The sequence below is a fragment of the Mus musculus genome, chromosome 1 (genome assembly GCF_000001635.26).
Source record: "Mus musculus strain C57BL/6J chromosome 1, GRCm38.p6 C57BL/6J".
NCBI lineage: Eukaryota > Metazoa > Chordata > Mammalia > Rodentia > Muridae > Mus > Mus musculus.
In genome coordinates this window covers 105,262,905-105,285,078 of record NC_000067.6, presented here as the reverse complement: position 1 = coordinate 105,285,078, position 22,174 = coordinate 105,262,905, and the positions used below count along the sequence as shown (strand labels likewise).

The 22,174-nt window shown below is 42.1% G+C and overlaps 1 protein-coding gene across 4 annotated transcripts in view; it reads left to right on the top strand.

The window, feature by feature from the left end:
- Rnf152 (ring finger protein 152) overlaps positions 1-8,162 on the top strand; it is an 80,075-nt gene extending 71,913 nt beyond the window's left edge. For all 4 annotated transcript variants that reach the window (XM_017321207.2, NM_001160368.1, NM_178779.4 and 1 more), the window contains one exon: positions 125-8,162. In XM_017321207.2, the coding sequence (XP_017176696.1) occupies positions 249-860 (612 nt within the window). In that variant the 5' untranslated portion in view covers positions 125-248 and the 3' untranslated portion in view covers positions 861-8,162. The remainder of the gene's footprint in view (positions 1-124) is intronic.
- Positions 8,163-22,174: the final 14,012 nt, after the last annotated feature.

Below are 22,174 nucleotides of genomic sequence, written 5' to 3'. Positions count from 1 at the left end.
TTTTTTTTTCTTGTGTTTGACCCAGGAACAAGACTTTTGAGTCATGATATGTTTTAACTAATCCATATTGTAACTTTTAAAATGGATTAATTAGTTTCATCTGCATTATTTTTTTCTCCCCCAGAAATTAGCACATTTGTGAATGCTCGATGCCCTGTGAGCTTGAGAAGAGGGATCCAGAGTGGTGACATTTGAGAACCGGCTTCTCCAGCTTCCTGTTGGTCCTGCCCTTTGACTCTTGGTCCGCGATGGAGACACTCTCCCAGGATTCCCTGTTGGAATGTCAGATCTGTTTTAATTATTACAGCCCCCGACGAAGGCCCAAGTTGTTGGATTGCAAGCACACCTGCTGCTCGGTGTGCCTCCAGCAGATGAGGACCAGCCAGAAGGACGTAAGGTGCCCCTGGTGCCGTGGCATCACCAAATTGCCCCCGGGCTTCTCTGTATCACAACTGCCCGATGACCCAGAGGTCTTGGCAGTCATTGCCATACCACACACTTCCGAGCATACCCCAGTCTTCATCAAACTTCCAAGCAATGGGTGCTACATGCTGCCCCTGCCCATCTCTAAGGAGCGTACACTCCTGCCGGGAGACATGGGCTGCCGCCTGCTGCCAGGGAGCCAGCAGAAGTCTCTCACCGTGGTGACCATCCCTGCAGAACAGCAGCCCCTGCAGGGTGGAGCTCCCCCGGAGGCTGTGGAGGAGGAGCCTGACAGAAGGGGCGTGGTGAAGAGCTCCACATGGTCTGGCGTGTGCACTGTCATCCTGGTGGCCTGTGTTTTGGTCTTCCTCCTGGGCATTGTGCTACACAACATGTCCTGCATCTCTAAGCGCTTCACTGTGATATCCTGTGGTTGAAGTCTTTCACAGGGATGCCTCTTGTGGGTGCCAACTTAGGGGGTGAGCAGGTGTTGGTGATGGGATCCCTGTGATGAGATGGGGGTGACACTGCACATTTGGTGCAAGCGCTGGCCTGCAATTGTCACTTGATTCACCTAAAGACAAGTGCAGAGGGTGAGGTCTCAGCAAGATCCCAGGAGAACAGTTTCAAGATGGTGACAACTATGAAGATGTTTGCATGCTTCCTCATAATTGTGTATCCAATGGGCTGTAATTTATGATTTTCCTAAATCATGGTCTCAAGTTAGACTTTTCTACTTAGACATGAAAATGTACATGTGGGTGCAATAGCTCTCTAAATACGGTAGACGGTAGGTTAAAACAGATGCTGTGTACACAAGTAGAATTAAACCTCAAATCCATGTTTAAAAAACAAAAACAGTGAAGACCCAGAGCTGGCTCCTGTGTGTGCATGTTTGTGTGTGTATGCTCACGTGTGTGTGCGTGCGTGCGTGTGTGTCTGTGTGTGTGTGTGTGTGTGTATGTGTGTGTGACTGAACCCTGGTCTTCATAAACTTTTTATACATTTTGAATGGCACCCAAATCAAAATAATCAAAACAGACCTTTTGGCTGTTTGAAGAAAATATTTGCACACATGTCTTCAGTGTGTTGTGCTTTGCCAAGTTCCTTCATTTCTCTTCATCTGTGATTTAAGCTTGCTCTGTGCTTGTTAAGCTGGAAGCCCAACAGGCAAGTGATGGACAGGGAAATATATAGGCAATGTCTAATTCCCTAAGAAACCTATATGCCAATCTTTCTCAAGCCATCTCACAAGATAAGAATTTAAAGTGTAAATATTGTGAATCTCTGTGTGTATTTTGTGTGTGTAATTCAATTTATCTCAGGTTTTTGAGTTTTTCCTGAAGAATCCTGGGAGTAAGACTTTGTGGGCGTGCATAAGCCAAGTGTCTACAACACCAGCCTCCTGGCCGGTGCCTGGATCTTTCCCCCACATCACCTCCAACATCCACTTGCACTTTGCTGTGTATAGTGATCCCATGTCAGTAAAGGCTCAGACAGAGCATCAGAAGAACTCGTCATTTTCCCTCAGTTTGGAGGGCTTTGTGTCAAAGTCACAAATGTTGCTAATCAATGGCATACCTAGATGGGCATTGTAATAGACAGTCCTTGATGATCTTTTCTTTGAAAGATTTTCCTGTAAGAGTTAACCTGCTTAGAATTCAATTTCATCTTGTTGGAACTTTCAAGAAAATGTTTTGTATTTCAAATGTTTCTACTGCCAAAAGTAGTACGGTGAACAAAAATGCTCACCATGTAAGTGAACCAGTTTCTCATGATTGCTCAACTATTTTTAAATGTGAATTTATGAAGAAAGATCTGTTAGCATAAAAGAAGCAGTCCCTAGTCTGGCTGTGTGTATTCTGAAAGAGTTGCCAGCGCTATAGTCCTCTTTGAACTCTGTTTGTGGAATGAGTGATGTTTGTCAAGGACTCCACTCAGCTGTGTTCCTCCCTGCTGTTCTGTTGAATCCCTGAAATGGTGGAAAGGGTGGGAAAGGCAAAGGAAAGGAAAGAGTGGCACAGGATCTAAGCAAGGTCAGAAGCAGCCCTGGAACATGGAAGCATGATTGGCCTGCTGGCCTTCATCTTCAAGCTGCACAACAGACGTGTGCTAAAGTGATGACTTTGCAGTGAAATAAAACAGAGGAATAACATCTAGAGTACAACGATAACAATTGACATGAAAATTCAACATCAAATTATGAGCTCTGGTTTTTAAAATCTTTCAAATTTATAAGACCTTTAGGAAAAAAATGTATCTGAGGGCTCAAACTAGAAATTAGGTTAAAATACCATTTTATCGTGTAAGCTATTGGGCATTATACAACGAATAATCTAGGATTTATTTGGTATTAATAATTTAGGTATCATTAGCTGAATACTATCCTCTATTATGTAACATAATATACTGTTGGGTTAGCATCAATTTCTCAAACTCTCAGGCTGCTCTAATGCATGTCTGACCCACTTTCTATTTCTCTCGGAGGAGAAAACACACATAGACAAAAATGTTGCGTAAAGGATGTTATGTTTCCAATGGATGTTACTCTTGCAATTTTAAGCCAGGCCATATTTAAATTCATTTGTGAGAGATATCAGCATACCTTCCTGTACAGTAGAAAATGAGTGATCCTATAGTACAGTGTGTGAAAATGTTCTAGTTGTTTAGGAGGCTATTTATAGATACTAACATGTGTGTTGATATGGTGTCCTGTGGTTTTTCTTGCAAAGCTGTATAGTAAAATTGTCCACAGAACTCCTAAAAAGTTCATGTTAGAGCTGTAATTAAGCAAAATCAATCTGCTCCCTGGTAGACTCTTGACCTTACAACCTGACAGTAATAACCCAAGTCAAAGCTTTTTTATGTGTGCTTGGTCTAAGAGACATTATTTAAAACGGTTGAAATGGATTCTGCCTATGGTTTGCATATGTGCTTATTAGGGTGTGTGTGTGTGTGTGTGTGTGTGTGTGTGTGTGTGTGTGTGTGTGGTTGTGTGTTAGAGGAGGGGGCAAGGAGGCCTGCCAACTTCTATATACTTGATGTTTCAGTTTATTCTGGAATTTACCCACAACACTAAAACTTTATCTATCTCATGTGGGGCAAGCAGCCAGGGCTTAGAATCACATGCCAGTGGCAGGGACAGCAGTTGCAGCTGAAAGGAGGCTCTAGTGGCTTCATCTTGCAGATGAGCTCATTGGGGTATGTAGAGAGCAGTAGTGTGCAGGTTGTAATTCTATAGCAAGAAGACAAGACCCGTGTCCTGCTGTGCCGTGTTATTCCTCCCGAGGCACACCACTTTCCCTCTCAGGCTATGATTGTTTACAGAGTCTGGGAAGGCCCTGTGTCAGCTATTGCTTTGAGGGTTGCTTCAGATATTAATTTCTTTTTAGATAGCTTCTTTTTGGGAAAGAAAAGGGGGGGGGTTGATTTAGGAATGAATGAAGGTATTAAAAGAAAACTTTCAAACCATGTGATTCGAATATTTAGAAGTGTAAAACATAAACCAGGATCCTGCCCCCCACATGTCCAGGACGATGAGTGTTGTGTAAATAGTAACCTATAAGAAGCATGAATTTCTTCTTTATTAATGATCTTGATATAAGCAAGAGAATGCTTACCGTGTTAAGTAGAGCCAAGTATGGCACTTCATATGTCGTCTTTAGAAAAATTTTGTATAATGACCTGGGACATAAATTGTAATGATAAAGGCAAATTAGTTCTGAATTTCAGTCACACCTTATTATCAGGAAGGTCTGAGGCTTTTTTTTTTTTTGAAACAGAATTAAATTTCACCCTCTGCATTACTCACAGAGTGGATCCATTGGAGTTTCAGCTGTATGCTAGTTCAGCTCTTGGAATTTTCTAAGTCAGTCCTGTTTGATAGAACTTTTGGGATTGATGGAAATTGTTCTGTATTTGTTCAGTGTTGTTTAGTAGAGTGGCCACTAGCCACATGGCTGTTAAGCAATTAGGTGGGGATGGCTGAAGAAATGACTTTTAAATGTTATTTAATTTTAAGAAATTTAAAATTAAATATTCCCATATGGCTTGTGATCACATTGGCCATAATGACATCAGGAAGTTGACTAGTAACAGTTTGCCAAAAGAAATTCCTTTCTAACTTAAAGACGCTTATGGGCTCCAAAGGGGAGGGGTAGTAATAAAATCTCATCCATTGCCCTTTGGGGTTATTGCTTAGAGACTTTAAACCAAGGAATGAGCAGTGAAGCTTAAAGAGAACTTTATTAAGCCCCTTTTCTGGGACCATTAGCTGCATGTAAATCTATTGTCCAAAGCTCATAGCTAGACAGTAGCTGTAAAATTTTTGACTTGCAAGCCATGCATGACCTGTGCTGTGAAAGTGTGTGTAGGGTCTTGTGGCCAAAAAAAAAAAAAAGAGTCAATGTTACAGAAAATCTAATAAATAAGAGTCTGATGAAATCCCAGTTCACTTTTGAGCTCTTTCCCAACCGAATCACTGCATCAGTGAGTGGGAAATCCACAATCAAGCATGCATTGCGGTGTTTACAGTGTTTCTATTTGCCCTTGAAGTCAGTCAGTTTGTCATGTATTTGGTGTGGGCATATGTGGGTGCCAGGCTGGAACAAGGTACCACTTTTAGAGTGAGATGTGACATTGTTGAGTGTCTCTTTTTAAATTTAGTTATCATTAAAAGGTTTGAAACTTTGCACAAAGGCACTTTTTACATTTTTAATAGTTAAGGAAAAAAAAAAAAAGGAAAGCGTTCCTCAATGGGCTTTAGAAACTGAAAGGTTATTATGGCTGTTCTGTAGAGTTACTCTTCTGTTAGTAAAGGGGAGTGGAGAGTCCAGCTCAAGATACATTCCGTATAAAACTCAGACTGTAGCCGATAGTCTGGCACCCTTCCCTGCTTAGATTTTGATTTAAAGATCTCCTGTCCCTTCCTTTGAAAATCTGTACCATGTCAGAATTTCCTAGCCTTCCTCTTCATTGCTCCCCGCCCCAGTGTAGTGGAAGCCAACTGTGCTTGCTTTGATGGAACAGAATTGGGCTGAGTTTCCAATTCTGCAGCCCTTCAATAGGGAGCACTCTCTTTGGGGCTGGTCTTCAACTTGTTGGCCAAATGGTGTTTTCTGAAGACTTTTCTAAGTTAGGAGGCCGACAGTGATTCATATACTATGGGTGATACGCCCAGACAGCAACAAAGCTCCTCTCTCCTTAGAAGAATGGTGTTATGGACTAGGTAACATTCCGGAACCACACCAGAAGTTGGCCAACTCATACTCTGGACCTAGATGGAGAAATTACTTCTTGACATTTTCACCATAATCAGGAAGACTTCACCTGAAAAGTCATTCTCATACTGACAGAAATTCCAGGCAAGAGTGAGATCTCCAAGAGAATTTACCCATGGTATCTATTTGAAAGAGATAGTTGCTGGATCTTTTTCAACCTGAAACTCTTGAAAACTAAGTGGAAATTCAAGCCATTTTTCCTGATAGAAATGACTTGCTACAACTAACTCTCTCTCTCTCTCTCTCTCTCTCTCTCTCCCTGTAATCGGAGTTAACATAAAGTAGAAAGCATCAGCATGATTTTCTCATCCATGGATCACAAAATGCTGAATTTATATATTAATTTTTAAACAGCTGTTATGAGCTCCATATGCCATGTCAAACCAACTACTTTGGGGAATGTCTTAAACTCTTAAGACTTCTCCATTTATAAAGAGGTGGGTACTCCTACGTGATGTCATTGAAAAACCATTGATCACCCATACACTGAGCAGGCAGGGCATTTGATTTCAGAATTCTAAATAACCTTTCTCTTTCCCTCCCTCCCTCCCTCCCTCCCTCCCTCCCTCCCTCCCTCCCTCCCTCCCTCCCTCTTTTCCTCCCTCCCTCCCTCCTTTCTTTCTCTCTCTCTCTCTCTCTCTCTCTCTCTCTCTCCTCTTTTGGTCCTTGTTATGTTTCAAGATTGTAAACTACTATCTCTGAGATACTCCATTCTGAATCAATTTCTCTGAGCACTTCTCTTGTCTTGCTTGTTCCAGCCAATGTCTTTTGATTTTTCTCTGTTCACTGCCTGGGGTATCCCCACTTGTGCATCCCACACTGTAGTGGTGCTTGAAAATGCTTATCTCATTTATCTGGAGTTTAATCTAAAAAGGGTTTTTAAAATATACTATTCACATTGTGTTATTAGGGACAATCAGCTATTAGAACAAAGCACTGAGGGTCCTCCTGAGAGCTCCAACAGTGGGCCTTTCTCTTCGTTCCTTACAGGATGTTTGTTACATCCTGGATCTTTCCCTGTTTCCCAGATCACTGATCTCAATGCCTCCCTAGATGGAGAGCTGTAGCCCACAAGACAGTCTCCTGTAATATTCCTGCCCAATGAGTTACTGTGTTACTCTAACAGGAGCTTTTCAAAGGGACTGGTCACTCTTTAACTCAGCATTTGCTTTTTGAGAACACAGTAGTCAGTGGTTGGATATATTGGTGGCAAGGAAATGTGAAGTAGAAAGAAAAGAGAAACAGATGTGACAGATGTCCTTCAGGGAACAAGTTGATACCTATGTTATCTCTGTTTGAACAGTAAGAGAAGGCAGTGGCTGTTGGCTAGGTGGACTTAGCCATCCCATTGCCAAGGAGCCTCACCTGAGGGAATGGTACAGACAAAACCCTGGGCTCTGAATAGATAGACAGACATGCCCAGAGAAGGAGAAACTATTTTTAAAAGAAAGGAAAGTGAAATGGGATTATGGGTTCAAAAAAAAAAAAAAAGACTTTACACTGTATGTCAGCCATGGTAGAAGCCAACTGAAGATAACCTGGGATCTCGACCATTCTACCAGGGATCACCTGCTTAAGTTGAAGACACAAATGGAAGGTGCTTGGCTCATGAGGAGATTCCCAAGGAGTTCTCATCTTTCCTGTCATCCTTTCAGATGCTTTTGGGTTATCAAGGCTGTAGAAAATACCAGAGCCTGCTTATGGAGTTGGCCATGGAGTACATATAAGTGTACCTTGCTCCTCTCTTTGCTATGAAAAAGTTCTAGTTCAATTAGTGAGCTGTGACTTGGGTACGACTACTGCAAAAAAAATAGTTCAATAATGTTGTGCTTATGTTCTTGCTGCTGCCATTATTATATTTATATATCTCACCACTTGTATGTATGACCTCACTTGATGGTTATAGGTATGGAAATTGCCAGCAGTCTGGGGAAGTTGGCCACAAACTCCCAATAGAGGACATATGTAACCACCACCATGTTCCCTTCCATTCTTAAAGACCCATGTGTGGGCTTTCTGGTCTTGTATAACACATTGCAATCAGATGGTGAGATTAGTGCTGTTCTGAGGCTGTTAATTCTAGTTCCTGACTTGTTTCATTTATAATAATGGAGACAGTTTCTTTGGGGAAGCTTTTCTTTGAAAGGGCCAAATTGCCCTACAGATAAATGAGCTGCCGGGCAGTGTAGAAATTCTTGTCCAAATGTTGCCAAATACTGACTTCATAGGGGATATCAAGCTGCTGTTTATTAATCGGAATGTCTTAAAAGCCTTCCTGCTTGCTCTCTCTGTTATAGATGGTGTCTTAGCCAGTCCCAAGTTTTTCCAATGAACCTGATTTTAATACATGGTATTTTTGTATGCTAAACTGGTGTCTTGTCCTTTGTATATGTGGTAATGTTCATTTTACGACTACTGTTAAAACACATTTGCTATGATTAAAATTCAAAATGATTTCAAGTAGACTCATGCATTTTTTTTTTCCCTACGAAAGAAAATCTTGACTGGGACTTTTATTATCTTGGAAAATTTTAGTAGACAGGTATTAAAACTATAAAGCGCTCCTAAATCAAGAATTTTAAATAAAGGTGACATTCAAATGACTTTTGAGATGCCCGAGAATGGGTTTGTAGTGAGACAGCTCGGGGCTCCTTCTGCAGCTTGCATTTCTCACAGCTTATGGTGACTTTAGTCCTTACTGCTCAGAAATGACAATATGCTGGGCCTCCGGTAGGAGCCACACTGGACCATATACAGGGTGTCATCCTGAAGACCCTGACTTTGCCTCTTGGCTCCATTTTTGAAAGCCTGTCTTCAGATGAATGCTTTTGTTGACCCAAGCAGTGCTTGCAGAACACTTCTTGTTGGACAGCGTCCTGGATTCCCATCTCTGATCACATGTTTAGTACACAGTCTCCCCCTAATTAGGCTGTTATCAATGATCTGATCTGCGTGGATACCAGTATGAGCATGCTTTGTGCCTGGCAGCTTTAAAAGTCATCCTCATATGTGACAGTAATTCGATAATGTGTTTTGTTTCCAACATTAAGCTCTGCATTAGGAAGTCTAGATTTTTGAAAGTGTGACTCTTATTTTGCTTCTCTTACAAACCCTGGCATGACTTTTCAATGGTCAGTGTGGGAGTTGGGCAGCCATCCCCTTGCCCGTATTATGGGTTAAGACTTGACTTTGCCATCAGCCAGAAAACTCAACCACAAAAGAGCAGAAGGTTGTGTAAATGAATTCCTTGACTCTTCCTGGGTTTGGCTCCCCATGCCTGTGCTGGATAAAGATGATATTCTTGTTTGTAGAGTGATGGAGATTGGGTGGAGCAGGGGGGTTGATCCAAAGCCCTCTAGGTACCCTTTTCCTCGGGATACAGCCATATACCATCTTTTCAGGTGACACTGTTGGCTGGTTTACATTTTCTATGTTGTGTATTCGGCAGTCTTTTGCTATTAATTCCAGACAAAGAGAGCAACAAAAGACCAAAGAAACAATTCCTCACTAGTCTGACTTGGTGAGCTTGTGGTTTAATTAGGATTACCTGTGAGCAAGGGAAGCTCCATCAAAAAATACTCAATCTAATGTTTTATCTTTGGGGAGGGGAGAAGTCTCATGATCCTTCTCCATCGTGTTAATGTGCTCAACCTTGTGAGAATTTGATGCCAGTAATCTCAGCCACTGAGACGTCAAAAGTGCAAATGACACATGGCTGGAAGAAGAAGGAGGTTGTCAGTTCCAGGGTCTTTACCATTCTAGTCTGTCTCTACAAAGGAAGAAGTATGTGTATTCAAGGTCTAGAGAAGTGAGTATCTCCAGGTTCACATTCAGTGCCACACAGTACACACACACACACACACACACACACACACACACACACAGAGAGAGAGAGAGAGAGAGAGAGAGAGGAAGCATACACAGGACACACACACACACACACAGTATGCACGCATACACAGAGTGCACACAGGACCCACGCAGCACAAGCACACAACACATTTAGCACACATAGCACACACAATACACACACAGTACACATACATAGCGAACACTGTATGCACACACACACAGTAAACAGCATACACACAACACACAGTGCACACAAACAACACATACACGCAGCACAGACACAGCACATATACCCAACCCACACAGCACACACACACCCATTGCACACACAGAACACACAGCACACACACTGAATCCTAGGAAAAGAGTTTCCAAAAATGAAAGCAAGCCTAGCTGCAGGGCATCAGTTTTTTATGCTCCTGGGTTCAGTGTTGATCACTGGAGGAGAAGCCCATCTTTGGTGCACATCGTAGAGTGGTGAGGCTGTGCATGGTTAGACAAGGGGAAGTAGTTCAGTGCTAGGTTACATAGGGTCAGGTGAGGGGAAGCCCCTCTTTGGTGCATGCAGAGCAGTGCTAAGCTGTGCATGTCCAGGTGAGGGAAGCAGCCAGCTCCAGGATTAAGTCTGAGCCTCTGCCTTTCTTTTTATAGGTTTGAAAACTTTTGTGCAAATTCTACTTGACCCAGAAAACAGTCCAGCTATAATTGGATTCAGCTTCTCTCCCCAAATTGACTGTTCCCCCACCACCACCACCTCTCTTTCCACACTATTGTGAGTGATTACTCGCTTCTATCATTTGTAGTTGAAAGAGTGCCTGTCTGAAAGTGTGCATGTTTGTGCTATGTATGCCATGTTGTGTTCATGTATGTGTATGTGTGTGGTGGTGATGGGTATGTGTGTGGTGTGTGACTGTCTGTACATGTGTATGGATGTGTATGTGATATATGCCTGTGTGTATGTTTATGGTATGCATATTCTGTGTATGTGTGCATATATGTGCCATGAGTGTAGTGCGTATAATTGTATGTGTGTGCATATATAGGTATATACATACTCGTGAATATTTCATAGGCTCTTAGCACTAATTTTTATAAGTTTAATGGGGTAGAGCTCTTTAGTGATAACCATAGTAAAGGAAAACACTTTTGTCTAAGAAGATTATCCAAATCATGAGCACAGTTAGAGCAATCCTTTTTCTTCAGAGTTCTTACTGCCACTAGGGTCCAGGGGTGTGTGGATCTGTTTTGTTCAGGATAGAAATAATCTCTCTCTACTGAGAGAGAGAAATTGTTAATTTCATCCCCAGAGAAAAGGTCAAAGCTTTGACTCCTATAACAAGAGAGAAACTGATGGGGATAGTATAGCAGATATGCTTGAACACTGCTGTTACCTGGCACAGGAAGCTGCATAGAGGACCACTGTGGGCTGAGCATGGGGCCCAGTGGTAGAATATGCAATCAACATGTGCCAGTCTCTGGATTTGTGCCCCAGCAGTTAAGCAAACACACACAGACACACACAGACACACCCCCCCACACACACATGTGCACTCACATGTGTTGTATAAAATTCCTGTGGAGGAATGGTTGAGGACACATGAACGTGAAGACCTGGGGGTAATAAACTGTAGGGACACAGCGATTTCTGTTAGTCCAAAATCCTCTTGGAGTCTCCCTACATGGATATTTTTCCTCATAGGGCACAGGCAGGACACCTATCACATGACCGTCTTCCGGGCAGAATGAAGAGGGCCAAGCTTACCTCCTCAGGGTTCACTGCCTACTTTAGGCATGGAAAGGTTAGGGAATCCTGCTCTGTGCTGGATAGGAGAGTGTCAGAAAATCTGCCTGCCTTTCTTCCTCAGTTTTCTGGCTTTCTTTACCTTGGAACACACAGTAAGGCAGGGCTACCTTCTGAAACATTGTATCCTAAACCTGGATGCACACAAAGAACTTATAGTATTGTTGGAAATATAAGCATAGATTCCAATAAATGATACCATAGCACAGGGCATCTGGGTGCATTATTTTTTCAAGAATGATAGTAGGCTTGCCTGTTTTGGTAGAAAATATGGCCACAAATGAATTTCTAGAGTCACAGCTTCTGGAGAAAAGAAAATACAAGAGAAAGGAGATATGGATGCACCATGTTAGGCTCCTGCCTCTTGTGCATTGTCTTGTGCTCATTATACTATGAAAGGTGACATTCCACATACCTACTCTGTCCCTTGCTATCTATGACCATGGTATTAACATTGTGGCTGCCCTAAATTCATTTATTCAAATTCTTTGAGAGAGGTGATTAGTTCATAAGACCCAGACCATGGTACATGGGATTAATTCCCTTATAAAGAGACCCACTTTGCTTTCCAGAAAGGATTATCCAAAGGTGAAGACAAGCTCTGAATAAGGGCAACAGCAGACCACACTGTGAGCCAGGATGGGGTAAAACAGGAGGGAGGAAAGAGCCAGAAGCTCCCGTATTTTCCTTTCTTTCTCTCACACTTTTCTGCCCAACCACACCCTCCTGCCATGAGGGATTGGATCTTTGAAACCAAAAGCCAAGGGAGAAGGGAAGGGAGAGGGAGGGAAGGAAACAGAAGGGAGGGAAGGGAGAGGGTAAGGAAAGGGAGAGAGGGGGAAGAGTGCTACCTTGCTTTATTCTGCCATGTGGAAGAAACTACAAGGCACCATTAATGAACCCAGATGTGTTTCCCTACACACACCAGATCTTCTGGTCCCTTGGTCTTGGGCTTCTCAACTTCCAGAGCTGAGAGAAATAAATTCTGCTTACAAGCCACCAAGTGTGTAGTAGTTTATTATAGCAACGCAAACAGGCCAAATCGCCCGTAATGGACATTTTACAGAAGTAAGCCATGGGTCTACTTCACAGGTAGTTGCTGTTTTCTCCTGCGTGGTATCCATGCATGCAGCGGCTCACAGTGCACATTTCATCCACTGTACTCAGACAAGTACTTGTTTTCTTGTATGCCTTGTGTAAAAGAAAAGAATATGGGCAATCCTTTGTTCCAACACTTGTGCTATTGTTTCTGAAATAAAGCAGAGTTCAATACTGCTGATACAAACTATAGAGAACCATCGAAAGTTCAGTCAGCAGACATGCACATCATGCATGTACCATGATGATATATGCACTGTGGAAGAAAGGTTTAGAGTTGAGCAAACTGGCAAAACACTGGGTTAAACAGGTTTTTAATGTTTTCATTCTAAACCCTTTCAGAGCCTTTGGTTTGTGTATTAGTTAAGGTTTTCTCAAGGAACAATTGGATGTAAGTGTGTGGAGAATAAGAGACAATCAGAGACAGGAAAGGGAGAGTGATAGACAGAGCTAGAAAGAGATTTTAGGGGTTTGCAGCTCAAAAAGTGGAGGTTGGGAAGCTCAAAATCTCCAGGGACCTTAGCAGGCTAGAGCCCAGGGACAGACATGGTGTTGCAGCTCAGTTCAAAGGCAGTGCTGGCAGAATGGCCTTTTCCTCCTGGGAGGTCAGCTTTAAAAAAAAAAAATTAAGGTGGATTAGGTAAGTTCTATCCACACAACAATGCCTATCTCTTTCACTCAGTTACCTAATATAAATGTGAACCACATCAAATAACCTTTATGATAACATTCCAAGCCAATATTTAGCCAAGCATTTGGCTATCATTTCTTAGACAAGTTGACCTAAGAAAGGACTCATCCTAAGATGCTAAAGATATGGCTCAGTGGTAGAATATAAACCCTGGATTTGATTTCCAGCACCATAAATTGATTACTAATGATTATACCCATCATGACAACCACCGCAGTACGCTAAAGCCCCAGTGAATCTCTCAAAGGAGGATGCAGTGTTTTGCCTCTGCCCAGTTACTTGTGTGCTAATGGCTGAGGGCCATAGCCAGAAGGGTGTGGAACTTAATTATTTTTATGTATGAGTGCATACGTTTGTATATGGCATGGATGCATATTTGGGTCCAGGAGCACATATGCATGGCATGTGTGTGGAGGTCAGAGGACAACCTTGGGACCCTGTCGTTAGGCGTCTTCTAGTCTACATCATTCACCTGGTACTTTGTCATATAGGACAGAATTCTTGCCCTGATAGCCTCCAAGGATCCTCCATCTCTGATTACAGGCTTGTGCCACCACACTGTTGCAGGAAATGTTAAAAAAGAACCTGCCAACCTTCAGCGGGGCCAGGCCACGCTCCCAGGCTCCTGCCGCCTGCCAACTGGAGCACAGGGCTCCCACAGGGCCATCTCTCTCTGGAGGTCTCTCCGGCCTGTCAACTCTCAGGCCCTGTGAGGCCCCAAGGCCTTGGCTGGGCCAACTCACTCGGCACCCCTGCTAGCCATCTTTCTGGTGCCCCCCAACCCTACCCTCGAGTTTATCTAGCTACTACGCAACGTTCCACACACCCCACCTAATTACCCGGTAGAAACATGACTCTTAAAACTTAATTATCCAATCAGATTTATATAACAATAAGATCACAATTTACAAGATACAATAATTTCTGAGCCAGTTGATAAAGATAAAGCTTTAACCCAATTTTTCTAACCTTGTGAAAAACCTAGCTACTCGTGGCTGTCTAAAACCACGCAGGATCAGGATCGTCTTCCTGTCCGGCTGCCTACATATAGGTTTCTCCTTCTTCTCCTCTTACCTCTCTATTTCTCTCCCCAACTCCTAGCTCCACCTCCTTTTTCCTGTCCAATCACAGGCCTACCACTGATCTAATGTGATTGAACAGAAAATCCTGCAACACCATACCAAGCTTTTTAAGTGGGTTTTGGAAGATCCAAATTCAGGTCCTCACACTTGACAGGCAAACATTTAATTTAACCCATCTCCTGAGTCCCATATTGACTTATATGAGAGCGTTGTCTGAATGTATGTATAGCACATGTCTGCCTGCTGCCCTTGGAGGTCAGAGGACAGCAATAGATCTCCTGGAACTGGACCTAAAGATGGCTACACACCTAAAGAGACATCACATGGTTTTTGGAAAACTGGGTCCTCTGGTGGAGCAGCCAATGCTCTTAACTACTGAGCCATCTCTTCAGCCTTTTTTTTTTCTTTTAATTAAGACTAAGATATAATGTAGACATGAAATAATACGATGATTGCATTGGATTTACCTTGATAATATTTAAGCAATTTGCCTATTAAAACCATGTACTGCACATACTGGCAATGGAATGTTCTCCCAGGAGAAAATTATGGGGGAAATAAGCACACACCTGCTTCAGCAATAGGGGTGTGAGGACTCAGTCAAGTGCACTACATACATATCAAAGTCTAGTTTTGAAAAATTATTGCCTAAAAATAATTATTACTACACCTATGGGGGTAAAAAATAACTAAGTTGTTAATGATGATGCAAAATCAACAGTAATCTATTCCTATTAATGAAAGAAGAACAGCTATTAAATAACAGGATCAAATCAAGCAGCACTGATAATGAGCATCTTTGCCTCACATTGTAGAAATTTTAACTACTAGCATCTGGACTTGTGCATTAGAGACATTTCAGTGTTCATAAGAACCAAATTGTTAAAATCCTGAATTGCCACAATCTCTCACTTCTGTAAACTATGAAACCCATTGGTTTCAGTTTAAAAATACTTGGGTTGGCAGAGCCTGGAGGCATTTATTGATAAGTTGATTTCTTCCAGGCATTGAAGAAGTTTTGGGTTTGATAGGCAACCCTTAGGACACTTTTCAGCAGAGGGCCAGACCTGAAGAACTACTGCTCAGAGGACAGGCAAATTTATAAAGAGACTTGCAAACCTGGTCAAAACACACAAATTTCAAGTTTTCAAAATTTCTTTTTAATAGAAACAGAAGATCATTTAAACAGAAATGTAAATGTCATGGGATGAAATCAATACTTTCAGTATTTACTTTCAAATATTCTCTACAAGGTATGGATGGTGATCATAGCAGTAATTCCAGCACTTTGGAGGCAGAGGCAGAAGGATCAAGAGTTTAAATCCAGCTTAGGTGTCAAAATAAAGAAACAACTAGGCCTGGTGGTGCACACTGATGACCCTAGCATACAAGAACTTATACTGCTCATTCCTCCACCTTTATTAAAGAATTCCATTATATCACCCAATCTTACAACCTCACCTTCCATGACATTTATATGATTTTCACCAACAACCTTCTCCCTGAGGAGTGCTGGTGAGTTTGGAACCAGACTAGAGTACATGCAGATGAAATCCACCAGATGAATGCTGCTACCTGATCAGGGCTGAGGCAGTCCCCAGCTGGGATCCTGAATGGAACTACAATATGCCAGGGGGAGATTTTAGCTAGAGATCAGTTTATAACTTGGCTCCTAGGCTTCCCAAAAAGCAGTAAATTATGAAAAAAAACCTAAGAGGTAATCCAGGACAAATGCAAAAACGTATCCTAGTCCTGGAGCACCTTATAAATGCCCTCCTACAATACACCTGCCTGGATCCTAAGACTTCAGATGGGAGACAACTTTTTATGGCCTACTTCTCTCTTCTCCCTGAGTTTTCCTGATGTTAGGGTTAACCTTAAATGCCTGAATTCACAGACAGAAGTTTTAGCTGTGGCCTCCAAGGTATACAACGGGAAAGATGAGAAAGCTTGAAAAAAAAAAAAAAAAAAAAACTAATGTTGGCTAAGGACTATCAGCTGTCCAGAGTAACTGTGTGGCCTGCTTTACCTCTCAGAGCCCAAGAAACTTTGGATTGCTGCTTCAAATGTGGTCAGGATGGTCATTGGGCCTAGGCCTGCCCAAGCCCTTGTAAGTCATCTTGTGCCATGTCCCATGTTCCATGAAAATGGACATTGGACTGGAGACTGCCTTCATGTCCCTTGCAGCATGGAGACATAAGTCTTAAAACACCCTCTAGCCGACTTCTTAGGTCTGGGCATGGGTGACTAATGGGGGCCTGGGCTCTCTTGGCCTGACCACTTCTACAGGGAGCCCCAGTTAGTCATCATGGTATCAGGGCAACACATCTCCTTCTCTGTAGACAACTGGAGTCACAACTGGAATTTTGGGGACCCACCCTCCTCATTTCCCTATTGTTAGTGTAGGATAGTTTATGTAGCCTTTCTAATCTTACCAAACTCACCATTTAGCTGTATCTTTAGGGATATCCCTTTTCCTACTTGTGATGGTCTGAATACACTTGGCCCATAGGGAGTGATACTATTTGCAGGTGTGGCCTTAGTGGAGGAAGTGTGTCACTGTGGGGCTGGACTTTGAGACCCTCCTCCTAGTTGCTTGCAAGACAGTCTTTTCCTGCTTGCCTTCAGAACATGATGTAGAACTCTCAGCTCCTCCTGTGCCATGCCTGTCTGGACACTGCCATGTTTTCTGCCATGATTATAATGAACCGAACCTGTAAGCCAATCCCAATTAAATGTTGTCCTTTATAAGAGTTCCTTGGCCATGGTGTGTCCTCACATCAATGGAAACCCGAACTAAGACACCACTCTTTTCTAGTAGTACCAACCTGTTCCATCTCCTTGTTGGGGAGAGATCTCCTAACCAAAGTAGGAGTGAGTATTGTTTTCACTTCCCCCATCCACTTGATCTCAGGCATGTTGTCCATTCTCTTCCACTTTCTCTTCCAAATTGCATCATCTGAAATAGCTTTCCCTTGCTGGCTTCCCAGACTTATCCCTGAGTATGGAATACCCAGATTCCCTCTAGCTGTCAGACATCACCCCCTCTCATCATTCACTTCAGAACCCTGTTCTGGGGAAAAAGCAAGATGTTGCTCACCTGCTTAGTTCTGGTTGTCTGGCAAGTTTGTCTGTCTGTTAGTGTGAGCAGATAGCTCTGTGTTTTCTGGTGTGTCTAAGTCTAGTGCCAAACATGGGAATGGAACCAGAAATGGGTCAGGCTCAGTTGAATGAATGAATGAATGAATGATAGAGGTCACCCTGTTTTGTTTCTGAATGGTTTCCCTTGAGCATGTGGGCTTTCTGAGTTCTGTGTTTATTGGTTTTGTTTTTGCTTTTCCAGCTGTTGTCAGGTGCCAGGCACAACTGCTAATGCTTCTTGCCATGGCTGCTTTGATGGCTAGGGCTTAGAATTTACACCTGAGTTTTCTGATCACTGGATTCAGCTTATTAGGGATTCAAATGCCATTTGAGTGTAGATAATATTAAAGCTGTTTTATGCTGTTCCACCTTATTGGAAAACTGGTTCTGGAATTGGGTTATGATTTCCCTTTCCTCTAGATCCAGTCATGTTTATTTAAAGGTTTCTTCCAAAATCTTTGTCCCAAGTCAGGCTATGACAGAGAAAGGAGAGGAAACTAAGAAAACAGGATTTAAAGACCATGCTTTGCAATGACCGCTGTCAGTAACAATCAGTCATGTCTCCCGTAATGGTTAGATGGAAAATGTGAAAGCTCTATGTTCTGAGGGACTAAGGATCAGTGATGAAGGTCTGAGGATGTGAAAACTTAAGTTCAGAGGATCTAAAGGAAGTGTCTGAGGATGTGAAAGCTGGTATTGTAAGGTATGTAAATTATGTTGTAAAGGCACAACAGACTAAGAGAATGAAAAACGTTTTCGATTTCTTTACCATCTATTTTGAAGATTCAGAGTTTTTTTTTTCCCTGAAGTATTATTTATCAGATACAGAAGTTAAATTAGTACATGATGAATATGGAGGATCCAAGTCCTTCTGTACACAATGAGAATGGAGAGATCGATTCCTGTTCATTAGAGCTTGAATCTACGTGTATTGGGTGAAAACAGCCTTTCAGTTAAGCACCAGGTTATAACTTGGAAATATTGCCATTTAAAATATCAAAAGATTGTCATTCTTCGGAGGTTAGGAATAATACATGACATTGGCATGATGGGAATAATACATGACATTGGCATGATGGGAGTAATACATGACACTGGCATGATGGGAAACATTAGTTCTCAAGCACTGAACTGAAAGCTGTGTTACAAACACAGAACTCTTGCTGACAAAAACAGTCAGTTAAATGATAATTGTTAAATAAATGAAAAAAAATTGTAAGCTCTCGTTTTGTCTTCCCCATTGTTTTCTGCATAGGTGAAAGTGCTTAGAATTCCAATAACCTGATAAAACACTAAGTACTTTTATCAGTCAGAAGCTCAAGATGGTAAATTTCCTCTGGTTGTCTTTTAAATATAGACTTAATGGTACTTCTCATCATGCTATTAATACTTCTATCCAATCTATATGTCCAGCTATCTGGACAGAGAAAAAAAAAATCTTCCTGCTTTCAACATAAAGTTTTTGCTATGACTTGAAGGTGTGACACTTGTTAGCTACTTTTTCTACAATGTAGATAAAACGTTTATAACTTCTTGTAAACAAAATCTCATGCAAGCTTCAGGGAGTCAAGGGAGTTGTAAGACTTGGATCCACCTCTCACAGGCCAAATGGACTCCAGATAAGCACAGCCTAAGTTTCCGCAGCTGCCTATTCCTGGGGTAGGATACCTCTCCCCACTGCTCTGGGGCCTCCTCTCCTCCCCCAGCTTCTAGGACTATGGATCTGAAAGTTCCAAATGTATGATTTTTTTTAAAGTTTCTATACATTACTTCTGTCCTTAGTTTGTATCTGTTTCATCAGATTTCCATGTGGGTGACAAACGCCGTCCAGGAATTAGCTGTGGACTACAAACTGCTTGAAATGGCTGAGAGCTCTGGACTTGCTGAAAGTTGATGTGACTGCCCCCTTGTCTCTTCAGGTGGATCAGTGAACCAGAAGTTTTTGATCAACGCCCTGTTACTTGAATCCTCTCCTAGCCTTCCTGGACCCTGATGAAGGTGTCCTAATTTCATCAAAAAGTAGTTACAGAAAAGGCATGTTGCCCCTTATCAACAAAAGGCTGGAGTGTTAGGTCAAAAGGAAACTCCCTGGCTTAGGGGACAAAATGGTAACCTATAGTACCTATTGGTATACTGGGAAAGGTACTTGTTAAACCCAAATAGATGAAAATCTATTGACAGATAGAGTCATTAGTTGAAATAGTTCTACAGTAAGATAAGGTACTCAGCCTGCTTTGCAGGAGAGGGAAGTAATTGTGAGGCTTTAAGAAAACGTTTTGTTTCTATGTAAACCACTGGAGAAAACTGGTGAGAATTATCTAAGAGCTAACATTAGAGAAGGACAGCCTTGCCTGCTCTTCAGGGAGGAATGCTGCTTCTCTGTCAACTAATTTAGTCCAGTAAAAGACAAGATCCAACAACTCCAGACAGATCTCCAAAGAAGAAAGGAACAGCTCCATGTCCCTGGCCACTGGAGTTGGATACTGCTTTTCTTAACCCTTTCCCCTCTTTTCCTACTAATAGTACCCTGCTTTATAAATTTCTTATCTAGATTTCTTTCAACAACAAATTTTAAAGATTCTAACCAAACATTTAATCAGTTGTTATTACAGCTTCTTTCTATAGAACCAGAGGCCTGCCAATCCTGATGGTACCCAGATGTTGACAGTCAAGCTTGCCCGTGGACTTCAATGCCTTCATACAGCAGGAAGTGGTTTAATAATAACATTGTCCTCTTTCCAAACCCCTGATTAGTTATCAGTGATAAAAAAGGGGGCCAAAGAGTATAGAAAGGTCCAAGGGAAGAGCACCCTGCTGCTGACATCCCACCTTCCATGACTCAGCATTAACATTGAAACAATGTTGGGCAGCTCTAGTTTCATTCTAGCTCACTGGGCATGCTCCAAAAAAATCCTATAAAACTCCACAACCCAACCCTCTGCTGTCTAGGTTCTTGGTCAGACACAGCCACCATTCTGTGTTTTTCCCAAGTAAAACTTTTGTTTGTGTGAGGTTTGTTTGGCGGTGTGACTTTGTGGTATTCCTTGGCTCCTGCCTGCCAAGACGTTCTTGTGTTGGTAAAACCCTTATCGTATACAATGGCATAGAGGTGTGTGGAGAAGACTGCATACTTCATGGTAGACAGGAAGTGAGGTGGAGACTGAGAACGAGTTTAACCTTCAAAAGCACAATCCCATTGGCCTCCTTCCTCCAATAGGCCCCACCTCTTAAAGTCCTGTTTAAACCAGTGCTACTAGCTCAGACCAAGTTTTCAACACACGAGCCTATGAGAAACATTTCATAATCAAACTATAGCAGCTACTACTTTAAGAATGATTTATAATTAAATGCAACAGAAGGTGGTGACAGGTAAGATCACTCAGCAGGTAAAATGTTGGCTGCCAAGACTGTTGACCAACATTCAAGACCTGAGACCTACATGGCAGAAAGGCAGAATGGATACCCATAGTTCTGCCCTTCACATGTGCATCATGGCACACATAATAAATAAATAAATAAATAAATAAATAAATGCAATAAAAACTTTAGTTAAATAAATGAAAGATGTTTTGTTTAAAATAAAAAGATAGACTGGATTTATAAATTCTGAGCAGTAGACTCAATGAACACTGGTCAGATAGGGAAAATTTCCTGCAGGAGCCCGAATCAGAGCCAGTACCAGGGGAGAGGTAGAGGTGGTATTGTTTCTTCCTGAGCTCTGTTTCTGATGCATCATTCCCACTGTGTGCTTGTACTAAACGCCCAGCCTGCACACCTGTGCATGCTTCCTGAGTGAATGAGTTTGGGAGCTGTCTTGTCACTAACATCATTCAGGCACCTTAAGCTCTGCGTAAGCTGACAGTTCTGGAGTACATGGGTAGTCAGGATCCTGAGCTCTGCATATCTCATCATTTTCTGCACTTAGATTCTTGCTTTGCTGTGGGGAATAGCTCGAGTTCTCCTTCCTGCCCATCAAACTCATTTTAATGAGCTGTTCCTGTACAGCTGTCTTCCTGCAATAAAGTCATATCCTCTTGCTCAAAATATTCATGTTCAAGGCTGACTGGCTAGGCAACTCTACTTGTTAGAAAGAATTAATGAATACCAGGATCCACAGCCCCCATGGGCCCCCTGGCTTTGACCACCTACAGATGTTAAGTATTTCCCCATAGTCCACTAATCTGAATACATTATCAGTCTGCTCTATTATACACAGTTTCAGGATAGGCTTAGAAGGATGAGAGAAGGAGCTACACTAGGGTGACCAGGTGCCTGGGATGGAAACTACAGGGGTGCTCAGGGAGTGAGTGAGACTGAGTTCTATAACTTTATCAAAAGCCAGATTAAACACTGTCTTCCACACAGTGTCAATACTCAGTAAATGCCTCATATACCCAAATGTACAAAATTTACACAAATTACAATGTGGTATTTAAATTCTTCTTGACTCCTAAAAAGAAAAACAAAACAAAACAAAACAAAACAAAACAAAACAAAACATGATTTAGGTACAAAGTGAAAGGAAAAGTATCAGCTCAGGAGCCCTAAGACCAAGTTCTGAGCCCAAAGGAGATGAATTTGTCCCAGAGTCAGAGGACAGGGAACATAGACAGGAGACAGCACAAGAGGATGACAGGAATGGGAACAAGAGAGGAGAGGGAAATGAAAGCCAGATGTGGTCCACAGACAAATGGTAGCTTATAAAGGTAGAAGGGGAAACCCTATGTTAGGAAGAAATGTTGAATGTTAATTGGGCATGTTAACGAGCCAAAGGAGGCTTTGGATTGCTGGATTTTGGTTGTCAGCC